Here is a 17,182-nt window from a genome sequence, read left to right on the forward strand (position 1 = left end):
CGCAAATACCCTAGTCTGAGTAACCATAGTTACTCAGGGGTCCCTGCATAATATACCAGGATCCCATTGCTAGTAAGTGGCTAGAGAGAGCTTTTTGATTTTGTTATGTTTCATTGCCCCATGTCTAAACTATTTGGGACTTGCCAAAGCATGTTCTTACAACAGTGTATTGTGGTGTTTTTCCTAGAGAGCATGAATGGTTTAAACAAGATTTGCCCACTTACTTATTTCCTGAAGACCCTTCCTATGATGCTAACGTCATTGATGATGAGGCTGTGAAAGAAGTGTGTGAAAAATTTGAGTGTACAGAATCAGAAGTAATGAGCAGTTTATATAGTGGTGACCCTCAAGACCAGCTTGCAGTGGCTTATCATCTTATCATTGACAATCGGAGAATAATGAACCAAGCCAGTGAGTTCTACCTCGCCTCTAGTCCCCCAACTGGTTCTTTTATGGATGATAGTGCCATGCATATTCCCCCAGGCCTGAAACCTCATCCAGAAAGGATGCCACCTCTTGTAGCAGACAGCCCTAAAGCAAGATGTCCACTGGATGCACTGAATACAACTAAGCCCAAATCTTTAGCTGTGAAAAAAGCCAAGTGGCATCTTGGAATCCGAAGTCAAAGCAAACCGTATGACATTATGGCTGAAGTTTACCGAGCTATGAAGCAGCTGGATTTTGAGTGGAAGGTAGGAAATTGTGGTATATTAAGATCACTTGTAGAAGCCATTTTTTTTTCTTAAGCTGTGCTGAGCTGCTGAGTTGAGTATTTGGGTCAATAAAAAGTTATTTTTTATTTAGATGCAAATTTAGTTGTCTGAATGCATCTTCCTGATAAACCTCATTCTTTCCAATAATTTACTATGTGCATTCAAAACTAAACAAAGAAACCTCTATAAGGAAGAAGAGGTGTTGATGTTGGGGACCTTACATATTTTTAATTATAGCATTATTGGCCAAGAAACAAAAACTAATCAATTGAAATGACCTGAGTCCATCTGTTTCAGCATGCATCATAGCAATAAAAAAGTCATGTGTCTTCAAAGATAGTATGTTTTTACTTTTCTTCATTTTTAGGGAGTGTTTTTTTCTTTTTTTTCCTTGTGCTAGTAGCTATAGCAGCTAGTGGTGGACACAGATTATACCATCAGGACATATTTATTCAGTCAAGAAATATTTTTTTCAAAGTTGAGAAATCTCTTGTCTGGTGCTTTTTTTAGTTATGGTATGTTTTTCTTACTCTCAGCCCACATTTCCGTTTTTTAATTTGGTGTTCAAATTCACTTCAATTCTAATTGCGTATATGTGGGGGGAAAGAAAGCATTTGTTCATTTCAGATATCCTTTTCACTCTTAGTCCTTTCTTGAGGTCTGTGATCATATTTTTAAAGGAAGAAAAAAGAAACATTCAAACACATGATGTAAATATTTACTTGACATGTTTGAATAAATCAGTCATTTTCACTTTATTATTTATACATGAAATGAATAAACAAAATAATATTTCCTTAAAACCATTTAAAAAACATCTTTTTCTGAAGCAGTTTTAGTTAGTTAAAGAAGAGGTGTTAATGTCTTTAAAATTTCTTCCTGAAACATTTTTGGGACTAATTTGATATTTTTGAAAACCTAGAGTCATCTTTATCTAAGCTGCAGTTCTCTTCAAAGGGCAAATAATATCTTGCCCATAGGATTATTGTTATGCCTTAAATTTTGTTTAAATTCTGTTATAGTTTGCATCATGTCAGTTCTCCTTTATTCCTTCTACCCCATATTCACAGGTAGAGGTATTCAAGTTTAGGCCGGGTAACCAAAATTATTGTTGATGTTTTAGAGTGGAGGCATTAATGAAGTCTAGACCTTCTATAATTTCTGACTTCCCTTTGAATTTTAATTGCTATATGTAAACACTATCATTGGGTTTAAATAAATACTAAACTACCATGTACTATTACAAAAATTCAGGCATTTCTTCTGTACCTCAACTCTTTCAATTATTTGTATTGATAGTCTTTACAGTAAGAATAAGGGAGATATTTTGTAGTTTGTTATTTTTAACATTTTTCATTAAAGAAGATTTCCATTTTAGGTAGTGAATGCATACCATCTTCGTGTTAGAAGAAAAAATCCAGTGACTGGCAATTATGTGAAAATGAGCTTACAACTTTACCTGGTTGACAACAGAAGCTATCTTTTGGATTTTAAAAGCATTGATGGTAAGGAAGCTATGCAGAGCTATGAGACGATAAAACTTGGCACTAGTTGACAAGATGTTAAAATCATCTCAGACATGGTGGGTAGGTCCTCTATACTGGTTTTTAAGTAATCTAGATTTCTCTAAAAATTTAAGTTAAATAAAAAGGACTGAGGACAGGTAGAATATATCTAATCCAGCAGCTCTCCGTAAGAAATGCTTCCTTGGCATAAAAATGTCATTTCAATTGTTAGTTGTGGAGCAAAAGTAAGGAACGACAGGGAGGCAATTTTTACCTAAAATCAGGTTCCCTGTCACATTTCTCCATTCATATTTTATTACTGTTAACGTTGTACTGTCTAAGCTTCCTGTTCATCAGCTTCCCTCATTCCGGTTGGCCAAGATGATCAAATAGTCTTCTCCTGGGATTTTGGTGCCCGTGGATGTCCACAAGCCAAAGGAGTCAAGGGAGGTGGTCATATCTGAGTACTTAGCATGTTCCAGAAGTCAAACTTGGGTGAACCAAATTGCTTGTTCTTTTCAGAGGCCCAAGTGGGATTAAAATGGAATAAATCAAGGGTCAGGTGCTGGCTGGGACAAGAGTAGAACTGAGTTCAGAGTTAGGGAACTTGCTTTAAATAGAGCATGTTGTTTTATTGTTGAACTATTATAAACTATAGGAATGCTTATATGGTACCCAGACCATCTTCATCAAAATTTCTCAAAGTTCTTATTAAAATGCAGATTCTTGGAAACTACCCCAGAAATACCAAATCAGGATTTCTGGAGATGGGTCCTGGGAAACCAGGAATCTTCATTTTTAACAAGATTTCCCTCATCCCTTCCCCTAGCAAGTTGCAATGTGCACCAAAGGCTCAGAACAACTGTATGTGGTAACTTCTGCTTTTATTTTAATGATATTTTTTTGTTGGTAGGCTGCAAGAAAATAAGCCGTAAAGATGTGCATTCTTCAAAGGGATATCAGTTTGATTTTAAGGTTAATGGCAAATACTATGCTGAGAAGGATTTAGGGGTCACATTTTCACTGTGGAAGTTTTATGATTGATTATTGACATCTTTGTGATTGTGGGAGGGAAGGAGTATGGCCACCTCAGCTCCTAAAATACTGAGACGTGACATTCATTATTAAGTTGCCCTTGCTCAGTTATGTTTACTTAGTTAATATTTTGAATATAGCATCTTCATAGGAAGGGCTTGGGCAAATACCTCTTTTGTATAAATTGAATTGCTCTTCTTTGGTCCATTTCAGATGAGGTAGTGGAGCAGAGGTCTGGTTCCTCAACACCTCAGCGTTCCTCTTCTGCTGCCGGCTTACATAGACCAAGATCAAGCTTTGATTCTGTAACTGCGGAGAGCCATTCACTTTCTGGCTCTCTCACTGGCTCCTTGACTGGAAGCACGTTGTCATCAGTTCCACCCCGCCTGGGCAGTCACACCATGGATTTTTTTGAAATGTGTGCCAGTCTGATCACTACATTAGCCCGTTGATGATTCTTCCCTAGTTTCTATCTTTGTTATTGTACTGTGAAAATCAGACATATTCTTTAAATTATTTTACCTATGGATATCACATACTCTGCAATACTGATTGACAGACACGAATATCTCCACGGACCCTTAATGCCATTGAAATTACTGAAAACAAAAAAGTCTGACAATTTATTTATCCACAGACACCTGTAATTCTGTTTTGCCTGTGATAAATTCACATAGGCAGTATTTTTAAAAGGTGAAACTGATGAAGAGTATTGTTAATTTAAAATTGTGAGTTCACTACAGATGATTAATACACCTTCACTGGGGAACCATTTTAATCAAAGGTTGGTTTGGTAGCACCTCTTTACTGTTTACTTCCTAAATTTCAGCAGGCTTTAAGTTGTGTTTATACACCCAGTCCTCTTACACATGATTAAAAAAATCAAACAACCATTATTAGTAAGATAGTATTTAAATGTTGAAACCTTAAAAGCCTGTCCCCCAAATTTCAGAAGCTAAGTTCTAGCAGTTCTTGCAGATACTATTTAGTGTTTAACAGAAAGGCTGTGGTCCTGAAGCAAGTAACCATGATGTCTAGGTTCCTGGAAGACAGCTGTAATGAACTAGAGGTTTTATCCTGAGATTTCTCCAGGTAATATAGTTATCTTAAGAGCCTTCAGGGTTCTACTCAGTATTGGAACATGTGTAATTGCAACAAGTTTTGTCTTTTCATAAACTTAAATCATTTTAAACCTACCTTCAAAACCTACCTGTCTCAAATTTTTTTTGGCTCTATATATTTTTTCTACTTCAAGCATGATAAAATAGAGTTAATTGAAACAAAGCAAAATAATAATAGTCTCTTAAAAGAAAACTCTTATCCTTGGACTCTTATCATGTGTGGTGGCAGGGCGTTTGTGTCCTGTTGCATCCCACTATACTAAATTGCTAATCTGAAATTTAAATTTGTTATTGCAGCCACCACCCTCCCCACCTCACCTTCTCTAGTCACCATTGTCTTTGTTGTTTGAACCTTAGTGGCTGACTGACTTTTAGCCTTTAAATCTTTCCTGGTTCCCTTCTTTGTCCTATTATCTTGGTTGGTAGCCATCCAATTTCAAAATACTGTTCTGGCCCTAAGGGCTTTTGTGTACTTCCAAAGCTTGATTGGCTGTGACCTTCACTGTTCAACCTGTTTGGGCAGGGAAGCCTTTAACATTAAAAAAAAATTCTCTCTTGAAAAAATATGTGTTGTTTACATATATACATATATGTATACACACACCAGTGCTTTTGAAGGAAAAGCAAACAGTTTTTTTTTGTTTTGTTGTATGCAGGTGTTTTTCTTTTTAAGGTTAAAAAAAATCTGTGTATAGCAGGGTAGATCATTGATTATCTTTTGTTATATTAGTATTTAATTTTTAAATTATGTGTAATTTAATTTGTATTCATTTGTTTTAATATGTGATAATTAACCTCATTCAAGTAACTTACCCTAAGAAAGATTAAGCTCTTAAAAAAAGGTTTCTCTTTGCCAAAAATAATGTGATTTCTACCAAGAAGCAAATGAGAATGTTAGATCAAGTTTCTCAGACAAGCATGCCTGTCTGTAAACAGTTTTGAGTCAGGAGATTTCAGTGTGTCACCTCATATTGTTTTGTAGAACTTTAAAAATGGTGTTAACTTCTCAGCCTGACTTTTTAATATCAAAATAAAAGGAATTATTGTTTGCCAGTTTGGGAAAGAGGGTAGGGTTGTAGTTAAGATGTTTTAAGTTTAAAACTTTGAACGATTGCCACCTGGTGGCACCAAAGGGTACTTTCTGTGATTATTTTTACAGGGATAAGCAGTCCTTTTGATAGTCTGATGTACACTATAGATATGGCATAATATTGGCCTATCCAGATCTGTAAATACTTCTACTGGGAGAAACAGGGCTGCCTCATAATATCTGGTTGACTGTGAAGGGGATGACCTTAGAAATAAGGAACTAATCTGATTCCTTTTCCCCAGTGACAAAATCCTAACAATTTCCAAGGTTAAGAAATAGCAGGTGTTCAGTGGCATTGTTAGCTTTTAGTCTAATAAATCAGATGTTAGAAACTTTCTCATATCAGAATTCATATTGATGATTAGTATGATTCTTAAGAATTAAAAATTTATCCTTTTCTCATTCTTACCAGGATTTGTGAATATCTACACTTTGATAGTTACCTGTTGAATTTTGGGAGAATCAAGGGTCAGTTTTGGTTCTCGTATGCTGAAGTTTTTAAAGCACAGCTATTTTGTGAATCTAGGTGGTATAGTAAATTGGTTTGTAGAGAAGATTTCAGGAGGCTCAGCCTAGCATTTAAAGGGGCTAGAATAATGTCATAGGAGGCTTTTTGTTGTTAACGGGCAGGGAGCGGTAAAGAATTGCTAAATTCCCACCTTTTAGTCTTGGAAACTGCCTAATTGTGGATGTGTATATGGTAGATCTGGAGTAGAAACAGTTTCTTGCAGTTAGGATTCTGGAGGAGAGCTTCTATTATTGGGTTACAGATATTTAGCTGTATCATGGAAGTGGACTCCATATACTTACAGAATAGCATTTCCTAAACTGTATCCTGTGAGATGCTCTGCAGAAAAATAATTCCATTGAGCAAGTTTAGAAAATGTTACTTGCTACTCAACTACTTGAGGATGACAGTGGATATGAGCACTAGAGACTGACAGGTCTTTCAGTGAAAAAAAGAAAACCATTTAACTTTAACCCTCTTTGCTCACATTAATTTAGGCATCTTTTTAAACTTACTATCCCATGGGGAAAAGCAAAAAAGCAAAACTGGTTTAGAAAAATTATCCCAGATTTCCGTAATTAGGGTAGTTAAGAATAAAATTAAGATTTCTTTTTCCCTTATCAGTTTTTGGAGTGAATCTAGATGGCAATTTGAATAATTTCATTTTAACCTATGGACATAATTCATCTTGAGCAAATGCTGGATATACAGAGTTGTGTATGTTCCTGAATTATTTCACAGCACTTTGATTTTCTTATTCAGGTTGTGGTCATGTTTGGGAGCAAAATTAATTTTTTATTGAATGAATAACTGAAAAACCTTAAGATTATTTGTGAAAAAAGGATAAGATTGGTGATGAATGCTTATGACTCTAGACTGAGTCAATATCATTGATTCTTACTTTGAAAATATATAATCAGTGAACATGATCTGAATACTTTTATATAGGACATGTATGTATATCTAGTTCCTGTTATTCTTTAGTGTATGAACAAACAGCATCTTGAATATGTAGGGAGAGGGGGAGGTAAACTGTTATAAACCAGGTTTTTGTTTTGATTAACAAACTTTCAAGATACTTTTGTAACTTCCAGTGTTTGCTTTCCTTGATACTAGCCATCTATAAAGAGAATCCAGGAGCCTAAATCAATCAGAAATAACAGTATTTCTGTCAGGGAATTGGCTATATGTAATACAGTTCTCCATTTTCTACAAATAGGTTTTCCATGACAGTTACATAATTCTGGACTTGCTTTCTCTTTTTCCCTAGCCAGTTTGTTCTCAGGGAATACAAATCGATTTGTATTAAATGAGACATAATTAAGAGAATTATCACAGGTAACTGTTAAAGATTTTTTGACTATTTGTATTTATCTGTAGTCTCTGTTGTACAGTATACTGAATTAATATAAGCACTGCACCTTCTATTTATAAAATACAAAAGCTTGGAATGTGCATACCACAGGTACTGCATCTTTGTCTATTCACTGGTAATTTAAATTCTGTTAATAGCTATGAAATCTCAATATCTAAATGCTAGACATTTCATAGTTTTTTCTGTTTTTTGTTTTTAAAGACCATCACCATCTCAACGTGGCATTTCTTTACCTAGTCATTCTATCACTCTGTGACTTTATAAAAAAACACAACAGGGAATGTAATTTATTTTAATAACTGTTCTCAGAGACTCTTCTTAAAAATTCTGGATGAGGGATATGTGCAATCTGTTGGTAAATCACATCCTGAGTTGGGCCTTGTTTTGTAATTTCTAAAGTGGAAGGAAGGGGTAGATTAAAAGACCTCAGATAGCTTTGAGCTTTAAAGTTTCATCTTTCCTGGCTTTTTATATGATTTGTGCTAATGTACACTTTTTATATATTTAGAGATCTTATACTAGCGTGAATGAATACGTTTGTGAGGCATTTTAACGGTATGTACTTGTGTATTTTTTTAAGTACAGCTGCCCTTTGGACAAAAATCATCCAGAAAACCAAATACATTAACATGTCATGCACACTGGCATAAAGTGAAATATTACTAATTTCTATAGTGATGTTCAGATTTGGAGGTGTTCTGTATTTGTTACCTTATTTAATACAGTAACGCTGTGAGGTAATCCTTTTCCAGATGAAGTAGCAGGACCAGAAAGCTCTCCACAAAGCTCTAATGCCATAGGAGTATTCAGCAGTGATCACTGCTCTGTATGTGCCACCTTCCTCCGGAGGAGAACAATCAATTACTGAAACATGAGTAGTTGAGTAATAAAAATAAACATGGATGTATTGCTTTCAAGTCTTAGCCTGACACAAAGTAGTCTTAAATGAGAATTTCTTAGTTTAATTATTTGAACCAATTGATTGTATTAACGAGATGCCATCATCTGAAGTATTTATAGTTAGCATATTCACTTTTATAAGTACTTCTGAGTCACTGAGGGTGTTTTAAAAATACTGAAGAAACTTTTTGGGACATGACTCTTACAGCAGTCTTTTTTAAAAAAGTAAAACTAGCCCCAGCCCCTACCTTATCATAGTTTTTGATTGTTATCTGAATTAGGCTTATCTAAATTTCATATACAGATTGATAATTTTTCACTTTATATGCATGTTAAACTGATGATGGAACACTATTTTCATAGAGTATACTTCTGTTCTTGAACTACCTAATTATTATCGGCTTGATGGAGATGCTCCCAAACCTTATAAAACTTTGAAATGTAATTTGAGCTTTAAAAATTGTATCTAATTTTAAACAAGTTGCTGGCATCTTACCAGCCTTCTGCACATTCAATTATGTTGCATTTGATGCCACTGAACAATAATGGCATAAAGAACAGGACTTACAGTCTAGACTGGATTGAGTTTTAAACTTGTTCAGCTATAACTGTAAGCATCAGGCTGGGTCTAGAAGTTGTCTGACTGTGGGCCTGTGTTCTGTGAGTCAGTGTTAATGTTTGTTTACTGTCAGCCTTGCATAGCAGTGCCAGTTTGAAGCAGTGACTGTGTGTGACTTTTGGTAACCATTGTTTATATCTAAAGCAGTTTAGATTTTATGGAAATAGCTCATGATTATTTGGACAAGCAGGGTAGGTAAATTCCAGTTACATTTAAAGTGCAATTAAGGTAATCCTAGAGTAGAGCACTTTTCCCAGGAAAAAAAGCTACTACTAGAATATCCTAGCATGAAAACTTTTTAAGCATGTACAATTTTGACAAGGTTCATATAGTATGACTTTTTTTTTTCAATCTGAGGTTTGCTACTTTGTGTTGATTTAAAATTTTAAGGAAGAATAGGAAAGGAACATTCTAGCCAAGGAGAATTACATCATTAATTTTTGCTAATTTAAGTATTCATTTTTCACATAAAAAAGTCCCCTTTAAGTAAGTTTTGTTACAAAGAAAGGCCATTTTTCTAGACATTTTCCTAAAATGGAAAAGAGAAACAGATCCAGTTTAAAACAACACCTTAATTGTGCCTTCTCTTAAATTACAGGATCAGTAATAAGTAGTCAAAAACTTGAACTATATTTTTTTCTAATTCCCCTAATTTTCCCTTAGATCTGCCCTCCACAGATGGTCAAGTAGTTAGCTTTTGGCTGTTTGTTTTCAGGTTCCTTTGGCCAGAACTCATCCTATCACTGTCAGAAGTTGTTCACTATTTTCCTATTTTATGTTGCTTCACTTTTTTTAAGTCATCTTGGTAGAAGTTTGGGTGCCTTCTCATGTTTTTAAAATGTACATGGTGATTAGCAATCTTTATATGTCAACTCTTTAAAAAATTTTTGTGAAGGAAAGAGAACACAAAGAACAAAATGTGACTTGGACACATTCTCAGTTTAGCTGCTGTGGTAGCATCAAGTCACACAGACTCATTTATTTTCTCATCTGTAAAATAGACTACCTCACAGATGAGTGAGAAACGGAAGGCCATTGTTTAAATACTGGCTTTATCACCCTCATAGTTAATGTAAATCCTTTTTTAAAAAATTGATAGCTTTGATACTGACAAGATGAGTTACCTTGATTTTAGGTAAGTCTTATGTAGTAAGAATATAGTAGTACAAATGTTTAAGAACACAGTTTCATAAGTTAGAGTATTTTTATCTTAAGTGACTTAAAATTGCTTGAAAACATCAAATACTTGAATATCAAATTTGTCTTTTGTTGCAACAGATATTCAGAACTTCTTAAAATGTTGGCTAAAGCTGCCTAAAAGTACCAAAATAGAACTTTCTTTTAAGACTGTTCACAAATACCTAAGGTCATACAATGTTTTGAGTATTTAATGTAAAATTGTTAGAGAACTGTGAACCTCTATGCATAGAAATCTTGTTTTAGTAAGGATGGTTGTGTTCTCATGTGTGCTTAAATATACAGTGAATTTTGAGTATAACAAATAAAACTGAAAATTGACAGCCATTAGGTTATTATGATCATGACAATCATAAGAAAATGTAAGGTTGCATATTAATTATTCACCCTTTTTTTCAAGAACATCCTGCATTTGTTCTTTCTTAGACTGTCTCTGAAAAGGTAAAAAAAAAAACTCATTGGCTGGTGGTACATGAATCTGTTGAAGCACTTGATCACCTATTAAAAATTTAAACTGTTGAGATTGGGATCACTTTTTCTGATTTGTTTCAGGAAGGAAAAAAAAAGGCCAGATGCCAAGTGCTTTTGTGTTTTAATAACCCCAGATTCAAATTTCAGTTTTGTTTGTGTTTTTTGTGAGTGTTAAATGATGGGTGGGAGTGTTTGTCTTCCACTATAACCATGCAGTTAGGATGTCTTCTTGACTTGCATGGTATTTCATAGTTAACAGGTTCTCCCTAGTTAATATTTGCACTGTACAAACTACTGCACACGCAAAAGAGAAAAGCGGCCTGAGTGCTTGTTTTTTTCCGACAAAATCAAATTAAAGCTGCTGGTTAATTTGAAAGCTATTCTCTGTTTGGTCATTAAGCTAATGTCCTGGATGTCAATTAGAGAAAGCTGTTGTAGAAAAAGGTTGCCTATGATTCCTTGGGAGCGTTCATATGTTTTTCCACTTTTGTCATCTTTGTTAAACATTGTAGTTTCTAACTTGAGCTACTGTAGTTTTCTATTGCTGTTATAACAAATTACTACAAATTTATTTTACAGTTCTGTAAGTTCAGCAGGCTTAGCTGCTATTTCTGCTTCAGAACACACAAGGCTAAAAAAAGCAAAACATTGGTAAGGCTGGGCTCTGGAGAAGCCTGACGCATGGCTCCCTTCATCAAAACCACTGAAAGGGGCCTCATGATTCAAATCTCTCCCTCCTCTTCTTCCACTACATTTTTCTAGCTGGCTGGTTCTTGTGCTTTCCTCTTCTGATTTTAAGGGCCTGTGTGTTTAAATTGGGCTCGCTTGGATAATCTCCTATTTTAAGGTCAACTGGTTAGCAACTTTATTGCCAAGTCACATTATATATTTGCAGGTATAACACCAGGCATGAAGGTAATTCTGGTTATCACAGCCATAGAATAATAGGAAGGGAAAGGCCTAGAAGACCTCAGGCTAACAACAGAATTATACACTAAAGGCCGCTGAGACTAGAAAGCAATGTAGATGTGAGCCTGTGTACTTACTTACAATGATCACCTTCCATATTTACATATCTAAAAGTATCTGTCTAGTCCTCATTTAAAAACATATCAAAGTCAAGATATAAGTAAAGATTTCAATTTTATTTAAACTTTAAAGAACAGATTTGTCTTTATTAGTGAAAATATTTTTCCTTTATTTCCTAAATTGCATCGGTAGGGGATGCTTATTGTAGGAAATTTGGAAAGAAGTTTGAAGAAGCTGGAAAAAAAAAATCTAACCCCATTAATCTAGAAACCACCACTTCTTAGGAATTTGTCATTATATATTCATTTTTTCCCCCTCTTCCTATTCTTCCCTGTAGAATCTATGTTTTAAAAGTTCTGAAGATGTGCAGGAGAGGGCCTGGTCAAGAGACAGCTGTGTCATCTTGGAAGACCAAATGTTTCACAGAGGTACTCAGGAGGAAGGGAGGGTTTTGTTGGTCCATATTAACAGGTTGCTGGAGGCTGGCCTATAAGTGATTTCCAGTGGGTCAGTGTTAGCCTCTGTTAGGGTCAGGTACCTCTGTGTGCTCTCTTTTATCTGACAGAATGCTGTTTTTACTGATACCTTTTATCCAAAACTAAAAGTAAAATAGAAGGTCTTTCTCCATTGAAGCTTTCTGCTGGATTAGGATTTCCAGGAGACAGATGACATCTGCCTGGGACATCCCTGAAGTCTTACAGTGTTTACACTAAAATATCTTGCACATCAATAATGAGAAATTTAGTTTGAATGCTAACGAATGGAAGAAACGTGGCTGTTAGGAAATAGAAGCATAACCATATTAATCATGGATAGAAACTATTCTTAAAAACCTATTTCAGATCAATAAATAGTAATTAGGTAGTAGGTTATATTAGACAAAATGGTTTATATTTTAAAAATATAGAGAAATGTTCAGCTTAAAAAACTATTAAATGTATCTATTATGTAAAATAATTACAGCCACTCTTTTAAGTCTTAAGGTTTGAATTTGAAAAACATATTTGTTTTCAACTTTACAACTTCAGAAAAGGCCAGATATTAACAAGTTATACATTGAGGATTTTAGGACACTTTTGTAAGTAGACAAGGTGATTTTTATTAGCTCTGTTTTACTTAAGAGGAAATTGAAACTCAGAGCTGAGTCACTGAGTCAGAACACAAGGCCATGCGGTAAGGTGGCAAGGACAACAGGGATTAGGACTCTGTATCAGACAGATTGTTGCAGGAAAGGTCTCTCCCTGGAGTGTGGAAGAAGGCTGCAGTTGTCCTCCCTGCCTCTCAATGAGTAGCTAATTCAATTCAGGGGGACTGAGCAAAAATACATCCTGTTCTGTGGTACCAGCCTTAATCTTAAAGAAATCTGAGTCATTCCCTCTCACCCATACCTTTAATAAGTCACCAGAACATTGTTTCCTTATCTGTGTTTCTACTCCTGCTATCTTAAATAAGGTCTAATGCTCTTTTGCCTAGAATATTGCAGAAATAAGTAGTCTCACTAATTGGTTGCCCATATTTCTGTGATTTTTTTATTTTTCCTCTACACATCTGGCACTGCCTTCCTGCTCTTGCTGTTTCCTACAAGATGCAGCATGGATTTTTCTCTCTCTCTGTGAGCTTTGTCTAGATACTTGTATTTAAAGACCAAGCTTTGGTGTCACCTTATCTGTAAAACCTTTCTTAACTTCTAGGCATTTCATTCATATCTTGTTATAATGGTTGAACTCTCCCTCTTTCTCTCTCTGAACTCTCTGAATGCTTCTGATGCTTGGCCTTCATTGACAAGTGCCAAAAGGACCTTGAAGCTTAAAAAAATCCTTCCACATTATAAACAATGAGTCCATGGGACAGATTCCATCATGCCCTTGAAAGCCAGAATTAGCCTGCTTTTAAAACTTCAGTTTTTCAATGCTGATGAAGCCACTTGCCATTTTTAAAACAGCTGAATGCCTATGTAGAATTTATCTCATTGACAGGCAATGTATATCATTTAAAAAATAGAATGTTATTTACAGCTCAGCTTTATTTCTCTTTTGTATAGATTAAAATACATATGATTTCTCTTATTTGAATAGGCAGTCATAGACAAGGAAAATATTTTAGACAACAGGGTGTTTTAAACTAATATATATATTATTTAAAGACACTTCTTAAGTTGGGTAAATTTAGGAATAGATTACTATTCCCAAAGAAACCAATTTTGAGCAGCATTTTTCTGATTTTGGTTTTGTGATAAAAGGTCAAGTTATAAATGTCCTTTTGCTTTAAGACTGTATTTGGAGATTAAATTTGAGTATTTAAAAGACTTTGGTTACACTACATTTACCTTGCAGAATTAAATTACATCCAATTTTATATGCACATCTTCTAGAAATTATAAACACTCATGTGCTAATATTAGAAGTAAACTAACCATATGCACAACTGCCTAGGTGCCATAAGGCAAAATTTCTAACTTTGGATATGGCTCATTAAACAAGTGCTGAAATGCTAACACACTGTTTCACATTCTCTTGAGCCAGCAATGAAACAGATACTGAAATAGACAGTGAAAGATAACCATTTAGGAGTAAGACCAACATTTAAATGTGGAGGATTTGTTTTTGTTTTTCTAAATTCCTAATGAAAGTTTCCAACATCTCATTTGGACATGTGAACTGCTGTGAGGCAGGACTAAGATCTTAGAGTGAGTTCTCGCTCATGTAGGCCGTACCATTTGCTCTTGATTTTCCTAAGGCAACCAACCTTGATGCCTGAGGAAAAAAACAAAAAACATACATTTTGAAATATAGGCCTGTGAAGAAGTAAGCAGGATATTTCCATGGAATTTCTAACCCAGTTTAATATTTTTACAAATATGCTTTGTAGAAAAGTTTATAACATACTCAGGAGACATAATAATAAATCTCTTCCAAAATAATCCTTAAAACTGGCCCTCAATTTAAATTCAGTACTCTTTCCTTGAGTCTAATAATGTACATGGCAGTGTATTAAATATTTAAAGTTCAGGATTTGAAGTATAAAGTCGAAGCACTTACTTGAAATCTAGATGTTCAATTAGTACATATCCATCTATAGAAATAAAAATTCACTATTACTCATCTGAAAGTTACAGAGTAATGCTTAGAGTTTTTTTTAAACTGAAACTTCATGGGCAGTAAGCTAATAACTTACATTTGCCTTTAGAATTGCGGCATATCACTAGATCTTCTTTGGTGATATCGATGACTTCCACCTCTTCTCCAGGAGTTATTGGCAAGTCGAATATTCCATTCCTTGAATTACTGGAACACACCACTGCTGTGTTAATGACAGTAATATCTTTGTCATACTGAAATGAGAAATTACTAATCAGACAATGCATAGTTTTTATTCTTTTTCATTATATAACAAAATTGAGATAACATAGTAAACTCAAACTCAAGATGCTAGGTGTTAATTAAATTACACCTAAGGACACAGAATAGCAAGATAGTGAAAAGAAATTTATGATGTAATAAAATGCCACAATCTTACATTTGGTACCATCATATTTTCAAAGTGTTTTCACACCCATTATCTAACTATACTGGAATGAATTGTGATGGATGAGAAGGCTGTAACATGGGTATAAACTTAAATTAAGTACCATGGATGGTCTTCCAGTAATAAAGTTATCACCAAACCTAGGAAAAGAAAAGTTTAAAAATGCAGGAAAAAGAAAAAGGTTTTTGTGTAGTGCTTTAGAGTTTATGTTCTTACATACCTAGTATTCCTAGATGGCACTTTCCCTCCACCCTTCCTCTGGGTGGGCTTATTTATTCTTACATAGAGCTATAGCACACACATTTTCAAGTAGTTGTGGGCAGCAATTCCCACTCTCTTTTTGTGGTCAAACACAGTCATTTCAGAAAAACATGAGAAATTCAGTATATGACGTGAAGGGAGTTTTTTTTCTGTGTGATAAATGAGCCAGCCTATACACCTACAGGTACATCACCTTCTAATGTATTCAAATCTGTTGATGGAGGGAAAATTCTAGAATATGTAGCTTATATTTTCAGGTATCTACTTCACCAATTTAGGGTGGCCAGACCTTTGTTCAGGTCAGTCTCTTATTTATAGCTAATGTTCCTAGTTACAAATACTTATGATTAGGTATGCCTCCTTTCACTCTCAAAAGTGTTCTGAATGTGGATAATACATTGTAAGAGCACCCTAGACCAAATGGGATCTGGTCTACAAGACAGATTTTTCTTTTGCCTAATGAAGTAATAGCTTCACAGGTTTCTTGCCAATTCTTATCCTTTCCAGACCGTTGTTCATTGTGATTACACACTGCTTTCTTAAAATGCAAATGAGTAAGTCACCTTCTTTTTTATAAAGTTCTAAATATCCCCATCCCTAAGCTTGACATTCAAGGTCCTTTGCATACCATCATTCCTCCAGTCCCCGTTTCTGTCCCCTTTACGGAAGCCATGTCAAGCTATGTGGTAATCCTGAATATACCACATAACTTTCATAGTTCCATGCCATTGCTCATGCTGCTTTCTCTGCCTAAAATACCTTTTTGTCTAACACTTTGCATGAAGACTTTCATGACTGCCACAGTAAATTATACTGTTTCAACTGTACTTTGTATATACTCCTATTTAGCATTTAATAAACATACTGTCTTATCAAATGAATATGGAAGACAGTTTATTCATCCTCATATCTCAATGCCTGGTACTAATGAGGTACCCATTGTTTTGTGATTTGACCTGAACAAAAATTACTAAAATGGCATAGTTTTTCTAGTGATATATAAAGGAAACACACCTCAGGTAATAAAGAATGGAATTATACACATATCAGAGTGGGAATTTCTGTCCCACAGAGAGAGTCACAAACATAGTGGGGGAGAAAAAGCACTAGATGGAACATGGGGTCTTTCCAACAAGTGACTGTCATACTGTTATTGGCAGTAAGTAAATTCATATCACAATTTCTGGATATAGTACCACTAAACAGCTTTGGTCCAAGCAGGAATTATTAATTATGAGGGATTTGTTTATATTCCTATTTTAGCTCAGCCCAAAAACATTTTTGGATGTTTATAAAGGTAGTCTTTATTCTTCTCTGCACACAGATATAAAGATAACCCTTGTTCTTAAAGCTCATAGTTTAACGGATGAGCACATAATTAATATAGTGATAATCTAGAGGTTTGCTCAGGTATATAGATATATAGAAGAAGAGTAGTTTCTTTACTCAGCAAATGTGGGTCTTCTTGGAGAAGGGGAGCTGCTTAACTGGGTCAAATAAATGAACAAGAGTTAGTCAAAAGGAGAAAAGTAGCAAGAGTAGATGAGACAGTTTGAGCACACCAGGTAAACGCCCAGAGGAAGGAAATAGGAGGACAGGGATAGAGACAGATATTCACTGATGGGCAGAATTATGAGCAGTTTGTTGCCAGAGTACAAGGTACAGAATGGCTGGAAATAAAACCAGGAAGACCAACAAAGGTCATGACATGAAGAGCTTCATATACCATATTAAAAAGCCCAATCTTTATCCATTTGGCAATGGGGAAACTTGTGGAAGATTTTAGGCAGAGTAGTGACTTGGACACATTAAAAATTTTACAAACAAGACGCA

The 17,182-nt window shown here is 34.9% G+C and overlaps 2 protein-coding genes across 6 annotated transcripts in view; one reads left to right on the forward strand and one right to left on the reverse strand.

The window, feature by feature from the left end:
- The window catches only part of PRKAA2 (protein kinase AMP-activated catalytic subunit alpha 2), a 65,967-nt gene extending 55,053 nt beyond the window's left edge, over nt 1-10,914 (forward strand). For both annotated transcript variants that reach the window (XM_036911213.2, XM_036911214.2), the window contains 3 exons: nt 188-692; nt 2,092-2,218; nt 3,467-10,914. In XM_036911213.2, the coding sequence (XP_036767108.1) occupies nt 188-692; nt 2,092-2,218; nt 3,467-3,705 (871 nt within the window). In that variant the 3' untranslated portion in view covers nt 3,706-10,914. The remainder of the gene's footprint in view (nt 1-187; nt 693-2,091; nt 2,219-3,466) is intronic.
- Nucleotides 10,915-14,177: 3,263 nt separating this feature from the next.
- Nucleotides 14,178-17,182, reverse strand: part of FYB2 (FYN binding protein 2) — a 129,562-nt gene continuing 126,557 nt past the window's right edge. For all 4 annotated transcript variants that reach the window (XM_057500239.1, XM_057500240.1, XM_057500241.1 and 1 more), the window contains 3 exons: nt 14,738-14,894; nt 14,602-14,635; nt 14,178-14,316 (listed from right to left, as the gene is read on the reverse strand). In XM_057500239.1, coding sequence (XP_057356222.1) covers nt 14,295-14,316; nt 14,602-14,635; nt 14,738-14,894 — 213 coding nt within the window. In that variant the 3' untranslated portion in view covers nt 14,178-14,294. The remainder of the gene's footprint in view (nt 14,317-14,601; nt 14,636-14,737; nt 14,895-17,182) is intronic.

Source organism: Manis pentadactyla, chromosome 4 (genome assembly GCF_030020395.1).
Source record: "Manis pentadactyla isolate mManPen7 chromosome 4, mManPen7.hap1, whole genome shotgun sequence".
In the NCBI taxonomy this organism is placed as follows: domain Eukaryota; kingdom Metazoa; phylum Chordata; class Mammalia; order Pholidota; family Manidae; genus Manis; species Manis pentadactyla.